A 13,229-nucleotide genomic window follows, 5' to 3' on the forward strand; every position below is an offset into this window, starting at 1 on the left:
TAGAGGACAGCGCTCATGTTCGTTTCTTACCTGAGGGAGCTAGCATTGTCTGAAAACATTTCCACGGTTATGTTGCCAGCATGACTATACACCAAGGTGCACAGAATGTTGTTACCTTCCCACTGAAGTGGTACCAATTTATCTACTTGCATTTGCATGCTTTTGAGCTGAGAACTGGGCAGGAGCTGGGACAAGTAACGGGAGCTCACTCTGTCACGCAGCACTCGGATCTCAGACTTGGATTGTCAGCTTTACAGCTGACAAGTTCAGCATCTTTATCCATTGAGCCATCGTGCCCCCTTTGAAAAAGTTGTAGGTTTGTACATTTGCTGATTTGGAGGAAACATGAGATAAAATGCATAGGTGTAAATTATGGAATGCTTTGCATGATTATTGAATTGAATACTGTTTGCTGAATGTGATAAGACTGGTGTAGTATGGAAGCAAAGCATGGGTGAGAATAAATAGAATATAATTGTAAATGGTTGGACATTGAAGAGAGAGTAAGACAGGCATGTTGATGTTCCTGATTTTTTAATGGATGGATCCATAAGGAATGCTTATGGAGTGTTTGTTTGAGATGTGTATTAAGCTATTGTGCTAGCCAGGGACATGAATATATATCCGATGTCATGTTGTTAGTTGACAACCAGAATGATTTGCTGGAAATAGTATGACAGAATGAGAGTATTATCTGACAATAACATATAAAAATCAAAGTAGCTGCATTTGTCAGAGAAAAACAGAGTGAACGATTACAGTTTACCCATAATTTGTCAAAAAAAAAATAGAGCAAATAGTTCATTTTTTTTATCTCTTGGTGGAATGATTACCACAGATGAGGAAATGGAGGGATAGTGTTTAAGATGCAAATAGTAGTAGAAATCTAGTAATCGTCTGGAGCAAAAAATGTATACATGTTAAAGAAATGAAAATATGCTTATGAACATGCATCTACCTCTTTTCTAGTGTGAATTGCTGTGTCAATAGAAATACTGCAGAAAAATAAGTTGAGTCCTTAAGAATTGTGTGAAGTATAACAAGAAGATTTAGGGTTCATGATCAATGGGTGCCTAACGAAATGGAATAGAATATAGAGAAAAACGACCATCACAAAAGAAATACATTGAGATAGTTTGATCGCATAGGGAGAATGAATAGCATCAAATTTCAAAACTAATATATGAAGGAAAGAAGAATGAGTCAAGAGGAAGGGGAAACCAAAAGGCCATGGTTAGAACTTGGTGAGATTCTCAAAAAGAGAAAAGCGAGAAATTTAAAGAAGAAATGGCAAAATATGAATCCATTGCTGAGTGTACAGGCGAAGATGCTATGCAAAGTTAGAAGGCTAAGGGAAAGTATTGTGAATGATTTAGTGTAGGCCAGTTCTGGCTAGATTTTCTTGTTATCACTCATGTCTTTGATTTATTGTTTCTTATTCCTTTCTTTGCTCTGCATATCATCTTGAATCATCTTGAAAAGAAATAGTGTAATTGGTGTATGTGTGAGAGAGTGTCTGTGTAAATGTATTTATATATACTGTACATATAAGTCGAAGGATAAAGTTGAGCAGAGTACTATTTTATTTGTTCTGCATAGCTAACTGAGAGGCATAGCCAATATCCAACAAAACTATCTGAACATGTATTTTTATAGAAACACTAAAGAGGAATATGAGAATGGTCACAAAGTGAGATCTGAACAAAATGTATACGTTCCATCTTCTAGTCTTCCTCAATTTTGACCAAATCTTGCCTTTTCCCCCAATGATCTTTTAAATATAGAGCTTAAGAATGTCACAAAAGAAAAAAAGAGAATAGGACAGTAATTTCCACGCAGCTGTGGCTACATTTAGTATCATGGAAGTTTTTGGGTTGGAAGCATTATCTTTTGGAATAATTTTAAAATTCTCCCTTGATGTAATATGAAAGGAATGATAAAAGTATGCAGACATATCACTTATTCTTATCATAGTTATAACTTTGCCAAATGGAAATAGCTGTATGTGCAAGATTTTATGGGCTATTAGAACAGCATATTTTTCAGGCAGCTATTGGAGATACACCACCTGGTGGTGTATTCAGAATATGGCTGCTCTTTTTATAAAAAGACTATTTGATATAATGCATTTCTTAAGGTCTTCAGGGGTCTTTTGATCTACCAATAGCAAATGTTCTTTCAAAAGGACCTGATACAACTTCTTTCTCCAATCATAAGATCAAATTGGATTTAAGAAGTTTAAAATACAAAGTGAAAGAATGAATAGATAGAAATCTGAAACAAAACAAAATATATATGTCTTTGGTTATTCGGGTTTTCTCCCACGTCAAATTGGAAGTGTCTTGGCAACGTTTCAATGAAGTCTCATTCGTCATTGTCAGGCTGGTGTTTTCGGCTTCGTGCTCTTAGAAGCACGAAGCCAAAAACACCAGCCTGAAGATAACAAATGAGACTTCGTCGAAACGTCGCCAAGACACTTCCAATTTGATGCGGGAGAAAACCTGAATAACCAAAGACCTACATACAAATACCCGCGAAAACCTCAGAAAACATGTGTATATATATATATATATATATATGGAGTATACATGAAAATGGGAAATTTTCCTGTTTTCTTCCAATGTTTTAATGGGCAGCTCTCAGCAACAAAAAGGTCCTCTACTTAAGAAAGGTCTCTGATTAACCAAAACCCTAAATTATATGGTCCTCTAGCTCTTGGGAAACCTTCACAGAGAGACTGTTTACAACACAGTCCTTTCAGCAGTTCCAAGAAGGTTCCACAAACATTTGCACTATTCAGGTGACCCTGAGGGCACAGATAAACTCCCCAGTGGCTTCAACAACTCTCAGAAAGAGTGCTAATAACCAGATGACTGCAAGGAATATAAATCCTTCCATCCTCCACTATTCAATCAGAACTAAGAAGCTTCTTGGATGATAAGTGAAACATCTTCAAGGAAAAACAGGTCCCGTTGCCTTTTGAAAAAGCACCTTTGGAACAACCAAAACCTGGATCACTGAGAATCTCCATAGACTTCACAGGGAGAGAAAGGCCTTTTGTACTGATAGGTTTTCCATGTTGGAGGCTGATGGAAAGAGTTACTAGCACTCTCCATCCAGTTCCTTCCACTTCCTTTTTAAAAAGGAATAATAATAATAATAATAATAATAATAATAATAATAATAATAATAATAATAATAACCCCCAGTGAGGCACTACCTTGACGTGGTTGTGGGGCTTGTGTACTCTGAGGAAGATGAGAGCTATGCCAGAGGTTCAACCATACTGGACAGGTCTCATCAGAGGAGTCAGACAAAGAGTGTCTCTCCCATAAAAAATATGGTGAGACGTAAATTTCAGAATGCCATACCGGCTCGGACGTCGCCCGGGTTAACAAGGTCCGCGCTAGATATTGGAGTTCCTGGATATCTGGTGAAAAATGGGTTACAGGACTCAGGACTGTTGGCTGAGCAACCAGGGCCAGCAGCTGCAGAACTACTGGAAGAAAAGGTGTTTACCCGTCGCAGATACACAGTGATGGAAAACAAAGAAATAATGATCTGTTACTACAGATCAAGTCCAACAAGACGAGGATATCTAAAACGAATGCACCAATTCTGGAAAGAACAACATCCAGAATCAGAAATAACAGAACAGAGACTAGCAGATCAACGCCGATTTATAACACGAAATAAAGTATTTACAGAAACAGAATTGGACGAACTGCAAAGGTTTACCCAGGGCAAAGAAATCAAAGCCTTACAAGAAGTAATTCAGAATGTAGAGGCAAACCAGGGGGAGTTGGCAGTGAAAGAATCCAGTAGAGATATACAACTGTTCTCATTTGGAAACCAGGCACCTCTTCCTCAGGAAGAACAAAACCCTCTAACTAAAGAAATAAAAGAATTGAAACAAAGAATAACTGAGCATCTAGAACAGCACAAAAACAACAGAATAAGGCTGCCTGCATTGAAGCTTGTTCCAAAGAAACAGCTAGCACAAGCATTAAAAGATGCAAATACTGCAATAGCAAGTATAAGCACCAATTCACTGCAAGAAACAAACCAACTAATGTACAGCACAGCTGCAGTTATAACAGAATACCTGGGATGCAAAATCAACAAAAAAGAAAAACAAACAAACAGTGCACCACAAAAATGGAAGGTTAGACTAGAAAATAAGATCAGCAAGTTAAGATCACATGCAAGCAAGCTAGAACAGATGAAAGAAAAGAAGCTGAAGAACAAGAAGACCAAAGAATACCTAATCAAGAAATACCACTTAGAAACAAGGAAGATCAAGGAAGCACTGGAAATAATAAAGCAACAAATAACAGCTATAGCCAGGAAAATCAGTAGATATGAAGCTCGAATTGCAAACTATAGGCAGAACCTCCAATTTCAATCCAATCAGAAACGTTTCTACCAATCCATCAATGGAGAAACTGCAAGGAATCAGTCAGTACCTGACAAGGAAGAAACAGTGCAATTCTGGAAGCAGGTATGGGATAACCCAAAGAAATACAACAAGGATGCAGCTTGGTTAAAAGAGGTGGATGCAAATAAAACAGAAGTTGAAATGAAAGAACTAGTAATAACAACAAAAATGGTAGAAAAAAGAGCAAAGAAAATCAAAAATTGGTCAGCACCAGGTGAAGATGAACTGCATGGGTTTTGGTTGAAACATCTAACTGTTATACACCCACTCATTGCCAAGCAATTCAACAATATACTACAAGGAGGAGAAATTGAAAAGTGGCTAACAACTGGGAAAACCTACCTAATAATGAAAAATCCAGCAAGAGGGGCAACACCAGGTAACTACAGGCCAATTACCTGCTTACCAACAACTTTCAAATTACTAACTGGTGTGGTAGCTGATGCAGTACAACAGCATCTAGTTGAAAACAATCTCTTTCCACCTGAGCAGAAAGGAAACCGCCCCAATAGCAGAGGAACAAAAGATCAACTCCTAATAGACAAAATGATCTTGGAAAACTGCAAGAGAAGGAAGACCAACCTGAATGTGGCATGGATTGACTACAAAAAGGCATTTGACTCTCTGCCACATGATTGGATAATCAAGTGCCTAGAAATAACAGGAGTAAGTAGAAACATCAGAAAATTTGTGCAAAGATCGATGGCACAATGGAAGACACAGTTGCAGATCAATGGTGAAAAGCTGGGAGAGGTTAATATCAAGAGAGGAATATTTCAAGGAGATTCATTATCACCATTACTATTTGTTATTGCACTGTTTCCTCTGTCAACAATACTAAATAACTCAGGACATGGCAAACATCTGGAAACTGATCTGCTATTTCCCACCTCCAAACAAGAAGGTAATGAAACTAAGGAATGAACATGAAATAACATCGGAAGATTCTGAGGACTACACTCTTGATTTTATTTCAAAGCTTTCAAGCACACACACTCAAGAAAAAAAAGAAAGAGTACATAAAGAGTAGAAGAAGAATAAAATCAAATGTGGAGGAATACCATAAGGCAATCAACCTGGGCAATCCCAGAATATACACAGCTGGTAGTGGAAGGACTGCAGAATAAAAAATCATAAAAGACAGAAGAAAATGACACAAAATCCCTTCACAATATAGAACATATAACTAGATCTGAAAAAAAATAGGTGGGCGTCTGGAGCAAGTACATTTCAGAAAAGAAAAAAAATGGCTTTGGAAGAATAAAATAAGATGAAGAAGATGCACTGAAAAGTATATCATAGGAGGCTACTTTTACTACTGGAGACCCACTGGCCTACAAGAAAGACCAAATGAACAAGATAATTGGGAAAACAAAACTACATGGCCATACAAAAAAAATAGCTGGAAAAGCAGATAATATAAGACCTGGCAATGGCTAGAGCAGGAAAATTGAAGAAAGAGAGAGGGACTAATTCTGGCTGCACAAGACCAACCTTAACAAATGCATAGAAAGTCAAATTGAGAGACAGCAACAGACAGTAGTGCCGCTATGCAAAGAAGCTGAAGAAACAGTGGACCATTGGTAAGCTGTTGCAAGAAGATTGCACAGATGACTACAAGCAGCAGCATGACAAAGTAGCAACAATGGTGCATTGGAAGATCTGCAAAAAATATCATTTGCCTGTAAGCAAAAACTGGTGGGATCATAAAAAGAGAAAGTCATAGAAAATGATAAAATTAAACTGCTCTGGGACTTCAGAATTCAAACAGACAAGCACCTGCAACATAACACCCCAGACTTAACAATTGTCGATAAGAAAGACAAAAAAGTCTGGATAGTGGACGTGGCAGTGCCTGGAGATAGCAGAATAGAAGAGAAAGAACTGGAGAAGATAACAAAATACAAAGACCTACAAATAGAATAGAAAGACTGTGGCAAAAGCAAGCAAGGGTAGTACCAATAGTCATAGGCTCCTTGGGTGCAATCCCAAAACAACTGGAGCACCACTTGAACACCATTGGCATTGACAAATTCTCAAACATCCACATCTGCCTATCCCACTAGATCTCCTAGAGATAGACAAATCTGCCAAATAAAAAAAATCTGTGTAAGATAATATAATAATAATAATAATAAGAAGAAGAAGAAGAAGAAGAAGAAGAAGAAGAAGAAGAAGAAGAAGAAGAAGAAGAAGAAGAAGAAGAAGAAGAAGAAGAAGAAGAAGAAGAAGAAGAAGAAGAAGAAGTTGTTGTTGTTGTTGGAAGGGATTTTGGAGGTCATCTAGCCAACCCCTTGCTCCAGCAGGAAACTCTGTACAGACAAATGGCTGTCTAATACTGTGCTTTAAAATAATAAAAGCTATTTAACTGAACTGAGGTAAAGTAGACATTGTCCTGAAAAACAGGGATATGCTAAAGACATGAACTTAAAAAGCTAAGGATAATATTGTTTGATTACATGCCACCAAGTCATTGCTAATCCTTAGTAAGCACATAAATAGATTTTTGCCACAATGATCTGTCCTTAATCTGATCCCTTAGCTCTTCCAAAGATGCACTCATCTACATGATAATTGGTAATTTAAAAGATACAGAATGGATTAAAATTGATGTATAAGTCTAGCCTTGAAAAATGGACATGCACAGAAGGAAGCTATAATACAATTTCTATAGCACAGGTAAGCAATATGTAGGAACCATTAGACCCATTTGGATTTTTTTTTTCAAAAAGAGCAGGTAGACACTCTAAAAAATGTCTATATAACAATATTCTTAGATGTTCTTAGATATTCCACATTCTAACTGAACCATGAATATGGAGTTCCATCAATTGTAACTTCTACTATTACTGCAATATCAAACTACCTACATATGACGGTCATATGCCACCTGTTGGCATCAAGGACAGTTAGAGCATAGAAGACTTAATGAATAAATTTTTGAGTGGAGATGTCTCCAGTTACTTAACTGTGCATAATTAGGGCTTCAGGGTTTGGAGACGCCTCAATTTATTGAAGTCCAGACCTCCTTTCTAATGTAATAGCAGAGGTTAGAGGAACTGTATGACACTGAGGTGGATCTAGAGCAGTGATGGCAAACCTTTTAGAGACCAAGTGCCCAAAAACTCCCCCCCTGCCCCTCCCACCCGGCCACCCACCGCCTCCAGGGCCCGCTGCAAATTGCCCAGGTGGCCCAGCAGTGCCATGGCAGCCACACCCTCCGCCCCGTAGCATCAACTGCACATGACGGGGCATGAGGGCGGAGTCTTCTCCCCACTGCCCAGCTGCCATGTCTTTGGCTGTGCTGCTCCACGCAGGCTGCGCTCAGGGGCAAATCTCCTCCCATGGGGAGAGGCGGGGCTGGGGCAATAGTGCACATGCCCACAGAGAGGGCTCTGAGTGTCACTTCTGGTACGTGTGCCATAGGTTCACCACCACTGATCTAGAGATATGAACTACAGTTTTTCCCTCTTACAATAAGTACCCATAGGAATCGTAAGAAGCTGATGGTCACAAAGCAATAGTTATGGTTATGAGACTAAATTAGAACTTTGATTTGAATTACCCAGCTAACTCTTGAGCTTCTAACTCCACAAGAAATTTTTCAGGTGTTTAAAATATGGCACATAAAATTACTGAACTAAAGAATTGACAGAGACTGTTCCATTGAGTCTAACCTCCATACATTCCCAACAGAGGAATAACCAGCCTCTGCTCAAACATATCCAGCAGAGGAGACCATCTCTTTTGGCAGTTGGTTCCATTGCCAAAGTCTTGTTTCCATTAGGAAATTTTACCCTGATGTTCAGTCAGGCCCAATTTGGAAAATGCTGAGGATCTATACAACATCTAATTATATAAAAAGAAATTTGTAACAAGTATTATAACAAGTACTATGCAGTGACCATTCCGATTTGGAAATGTATATATGTATGAACTGAAGTAAGAACTGTTTTCATGTATTTACACCTTAGAATGTTTTTATTCATCCGTGTCATCTGGAATTGCCTGATATTTTCATATATAGAGAAACAATGAGACAAATCTAAGAGTTCACCTTACCACAGATGAATATATCAAAAGAATGTTTAAGGAAATACACTGTGTGCATTTTGTTTATGTTCTGTTCACATAAAAAGATCCCAAGAGACAGTTTACACAAATTGTTCTGTTCCACTTATTGAATTGTTCCTAGATTTACTGTACAAATTCTATACTGGCTGTGGCTGAAGATCCACAGGGGTGGAATCCATACATCCTCTATCTTTAAGAAAAAGAATGCACTAATCAAAAAAATAAATGACATCCATCATGCCACATTTGAAAATCAAGTTCCCTTATTGTGTATAAGATATATAGCCTTCTTTTCTTTTGGATATGACATTTCCTATATTCCCTGTTGAAGTGAGGATGATGGAGCTTACATCCTATGTGACTGCTTCCCCAAGTAAAATTAGCACATTATTCTTTGTTCCCTGAGAAATCTCTGAGACCTGTCCTTAAGCTCAGTATTTCCTCTCTTATTTTAACATCTACATTCATTTGTGTACCATGCTCACTTGTCAAAAATATATATTTCAGCCACTAGTCTAATTAAGCTCACAGCCTTAACAAAAACTCCTCTTTCAGGTATGTATGTTAAAAAGCACTCAAATCCTAATTCCTTATAGAAACATTTTATATCAAGCCAATCTTTGATTATGTAGCAGATATACTGTATCCTGATGCTGATTTATGCAAAAAGAGGACTAGAAAAAAAAAAAAAACAGAATCCAGCTACTATAAAAATTAGTATGAAATGAAAAAAAATATTACAAAGTAATATTTGATACATTTATGCTAAATTTTCATAGTGGGTAGTTAGTAGCAGTGATGTTGTGAAATTGTGACTAGATTTATTACTGGATATGTAGTACTTTCAGCAAGAGCAGACTACAGAGATAATAGCAACCTGTGGGGGCTGAATTATGCTTCAGTCTATTCATGCAATAGGTGGCTTAGAGCAGTGTTTCATCAAATGTGGTCCAGGGCCCTGCCCCCCATCCCAAGACCCTCTCAAGGGTCCTTGAAATCAAAATGATTGGCCAGATATTGAAGTTATTTGCAAGGATTTAAAACAATGATACCCTTCTCGTTGTTTTATTTTTATTTTTTATTTTAATAAATAAAGTAAAAATATTTTATTTATGTTGTTCTCTACTAGATTTAATATTGTCATTTTTACACGATTCAATAAATATTCTATGGATGCATCCACTGCGATTTTTAATGCAGTCAATATTGATAAATATTCTCCTTACACACAAAAACTCTTTTGGGGTCCTCCATAACTTTAAAGATGGGAAGGTGTCCTGAGAGCAAACTTGCAGGATTAATAGGCAGACCATAGAGACCACCATAAAGCTTTAACACTTTCCTGTCAATCCTGCCCCAAATCATTTTCCATCTGATACAGCTTCCTTGGTCTAATAGATGGTCAACCTCACTGGTTGATAATCAAACAAGCTGTGAAGAAAGCAGAAGTCATGCAGAGAGTGGAGAACTACATACACTGCCTATATCAATGTCTCTCAGGTTTTTCAGCTTTTCAATCTATGTTTAATGTGAACCAAATCAGACCTTTTCATGCTCATTAGTTTCAGTCATATTACTTTGTGAAATTCCATGTTTGGTATGCCAAACTGACAGCTGCAGAGGCATCTTCCAGACCTTGTCAGAGTGCAGCCTTCTGTCAGAGAATTCGGGATGCTGGGTTCACCTCACATTGGTGGGTGCCAGGTTCAAAAAGCCTATTCATAAAAGCACCCTCAGCATTTGGTTCTTAAAATGGTGGGTATCTTGAACTGGAAGATTTCTCTAGCTCTTGCAAGGGTAATCAGTTTGTGTTTTATGGAGAAGGTTTTGGTTCATAACTCCTGAAAGTCAGAGTTAAGTGAAGTTGAAAATTACTCAGGACTTTAGTAATCTCATGAATGTTATAAGCCATGGAGAACTAAAAATAATTTCTAAGCAGCCCATTCCCAGCTGTGATAGAAATAGTTTGAGGATGGAAGGAACAACATTCAGAACAAAAGAACAGAGCAAATGAATGTCGGGCACAAATCATGATGGCCGTTCAATATGGTAAGCCTTAAAGAAATGAATGGGAACCGTATGAAAAGAGGATTTATTCTTTGTAGCACAGCTGGAGTTTCAAACTAAGCCTGATTCTAAACTTGTTTTTTTACTTAGGGATTCTTTTATATATATTTTAATCTGAAGAAAAGGACCATGTTAATGAACATAGAAAAATATCAGTCATATAAAAATGGGGTTTTGTCTTATGTGCAGATGTTGATTTTTCGGATCACTCTTGCTGGAAAGGTTATATCTTAGCACAGCTGAGAAGTTAATAAAACGTTTAAGAAGTTCATTAAACTACCAATAAAAAATGTCATGACAGAAAAATGACAGGAATTGTTTTATTAATTGTTAGGCTAAGGAAAATGGCCGACCGGTTATAATGTTAACCGAGAAAATAACATACATTTTACATTTTTAAAAGCCATTTACAGTATTAAAATAATAAGCTCTGGCCTCTGGAGGATACAGCTCTTGCAGAATGATTCCATCTTTCAGTTTTTCAAATAAGGTCAAATTATTGTAAAGCTTTCATTACAGTGGGGTAAAGACAAAAATGTGTGGTAAGCAAATGAAATCTGAAGGGTTCCCAGCATACCCCAAAACAGTTTGGTGAGGATGAATGGAAGGGAGATAGATGTGCAACAACATTTCCATTATTTATTAATAGGTGTTTACCATAGAGTTATTTGAGATAACTCTGACTCTACCCTTTTGTCGAGTAGTAGAAATTTAACTGTGTCATGTATCATGAAGTCATTCCTTTGAATGTCCTGTGGTACTAATAGAAAAAAAAGAAGAAAGTATCAGCTTGTTAGGGAAATCACCTTATTTTTGCATACTACAAAAATTCAAGAAAAGTAATGAGGTAAGAATGCACACACACACACACACACACACACACACACACACACACACACACCTTTTTTACTATGCCCTCCCAAATCACAACAATAAAGCTCAGGAAAAGAAATACAGAAGCAACATTTCACTCATGAAATCCCTGGCTATTGTGAAAAGCAGAAAGATTGAACCAGGCCTATTGATTTACAAAGAGAGCTCAATGGAGGTAATAGACAGACTAAAGATAAAGGGGTAAAATTAATTACTTTTGTTTGGCAGGATTAGGACCAAGGAAGTAAGTATTTTAGTCCCATTGCTAATCTTTGTGAAACAAGCTAAACAAATCTAATAACAAAAGTACACAAAACAAGCCCCCAATTTACGAAATGCTGTACAATTGTATAAAAATCCTTGTACTCATCAAATCAGTTGGTCAGTTGTCCCAGAACCATATGCTGTTGTGGTTCTGCAACTCAGTAAACTGGACCTTCTTTCCTAAAGCAGTCTCCATTTTCTTATTCCTGGCTTGGACTGGACCTGAAGATTTTTCTTTCAACAGTAACCTTATATAATAACGCCTCTCTTCAACAAGAAAAATGGTGAAAAAGGGGGAGAGAGCTGAGAACAGAAGTTATGGAAAAAGATGTGAGGCAAAACCCTTTTAAAAAGTATGGGATAAATTTAAATTATTTAGAAATGAATGCTGAGTTAACTATAAAAAGCTGCTGGAAAAAAGAAACACAACCTGACAGCTGGCTACCTTTTTGCTGACTTGAATATTGATGGATTCTGAATTGTAACCCTCCGTTCTAGGTGGCGATTTTGTGTGCGTGTGTGCACATATAAAAATATAATCAGTCACTTGCGATTGTCCACTGTGCTATTTTTCTGTTTCTTTTTAAATTTTCCACTCAGAGAACTTGTATATGCATTTAATAGCAAAATCATACTTCATTGGTGCAATGCTGCTTGAATGACCTCTAGAAAAAAATAGAAAATATTTGATATGTACCTGTAAAGTAAGCAATTATCATATATGTTCAGAAAATTTGACCATGTTCTATTGTTGTTTCAAGGTTCTACGGGTGATAAGAAGACTGCTGGTGGTCTTTCAGGAGGCATTAAAGAAAGTGACCACGTGCCTCTGGAGAACCAGGAAGTCTTCTCCTTAAAAGAAAGAATGGCTTTGTACCAGGCTGCTGCATCTAAAGTAGAGATCAGCAACTCCTCTGCTAATGTAAGAAATATGCTTTTTTGCCTAACAGGTTCATATTATTCATTCAGACAGCTTTTACAGAAAAAGAACAATTACATTTCAGTTTGTCTTTCATTTCTGTGTCCTGTGTCACAAGAGAGGTGGCTTGGTTTCGGTTTGCACTGTTAATTACTGAATTCTTTTTAACCATAAAAAAACGAGTTCTGGAAAACTCATGTTTTTAATAGTTTTTATTGATTGCAATCCTAAAAGCAAGTGCAAAATAAACCCAGTGAGAAAAAAGAGAAATAGAAAGAATAAAAAGTGCAAGAAAAAGGGAAAGGGAAAAATAAGGTAAAAGAAAAAAAATATTTTAAAAAGTGACTTCTGATCTTCATCACAGGTATAAGCAAACTTAATGACTCTTCAGTTGTTTTTCTGGCAAGTTCTTAAACGGCACCTAAAGAAAACTTGCTCTATGTTCAATTAACAATTTGGACAATTTGGTGAGGACAAAAATTGACAGATTGCCCACTCCTCTGCTCAATGTTAAAGCAAAACCTGTTTATACATAATTTGTGAGAGGCTTTAACACAGTGATTCTCAACCTGTGGGTCAGGACCCCATTTGGGG

At 37.1% G+C, this 13,229-nt stretch overlaps 1 protein-coding gene across 2 annotated transcripts in view; it reads left to right on the forward strand.

Moving 5' to 3' along the window:
* Window positions 1–13,229, forward strand: part of LOC120318466 (xin actin-binding repeat-containing protein 2-like) — an 83,237-nt gene that overhangs the window by 45,445 nt on the left and 24,563 nt on the right. For both annotated transcript variants that reach the window (XR_005559517.1, XM_039366114.1), the window contains exon 2: window positions 12,478–12,638. Coding sequence is in view for 1 of the 2 variants with exons in the window: in XM_039366114.1 (XP_039222048.1) it covers window positions 12,478–12,638 (161 nt within the window). In the remaining variant the exon portion in view is untranslated. The remainder of the gene's footprint in view (window positions 1–12,477; window positions 12,639–13,229) is intronic.

Source organism: Crotalus tigris, unplaced genomic scaffold, assembly GCF_016545835.1.
Source record: "Crotalus tigris isolate CLP2741 ecotype Arizona unplaced genomic scaffold, ASM1654583v1 scf7180000020227.388637, whole genome shotgun sequence".
Classification (NCBI taxonomy): Eukaryota; Metazoa; Chordata; class Lepidosauria; order Squamata; family Viperidae; genus Crotalus; species Crotalus tigris.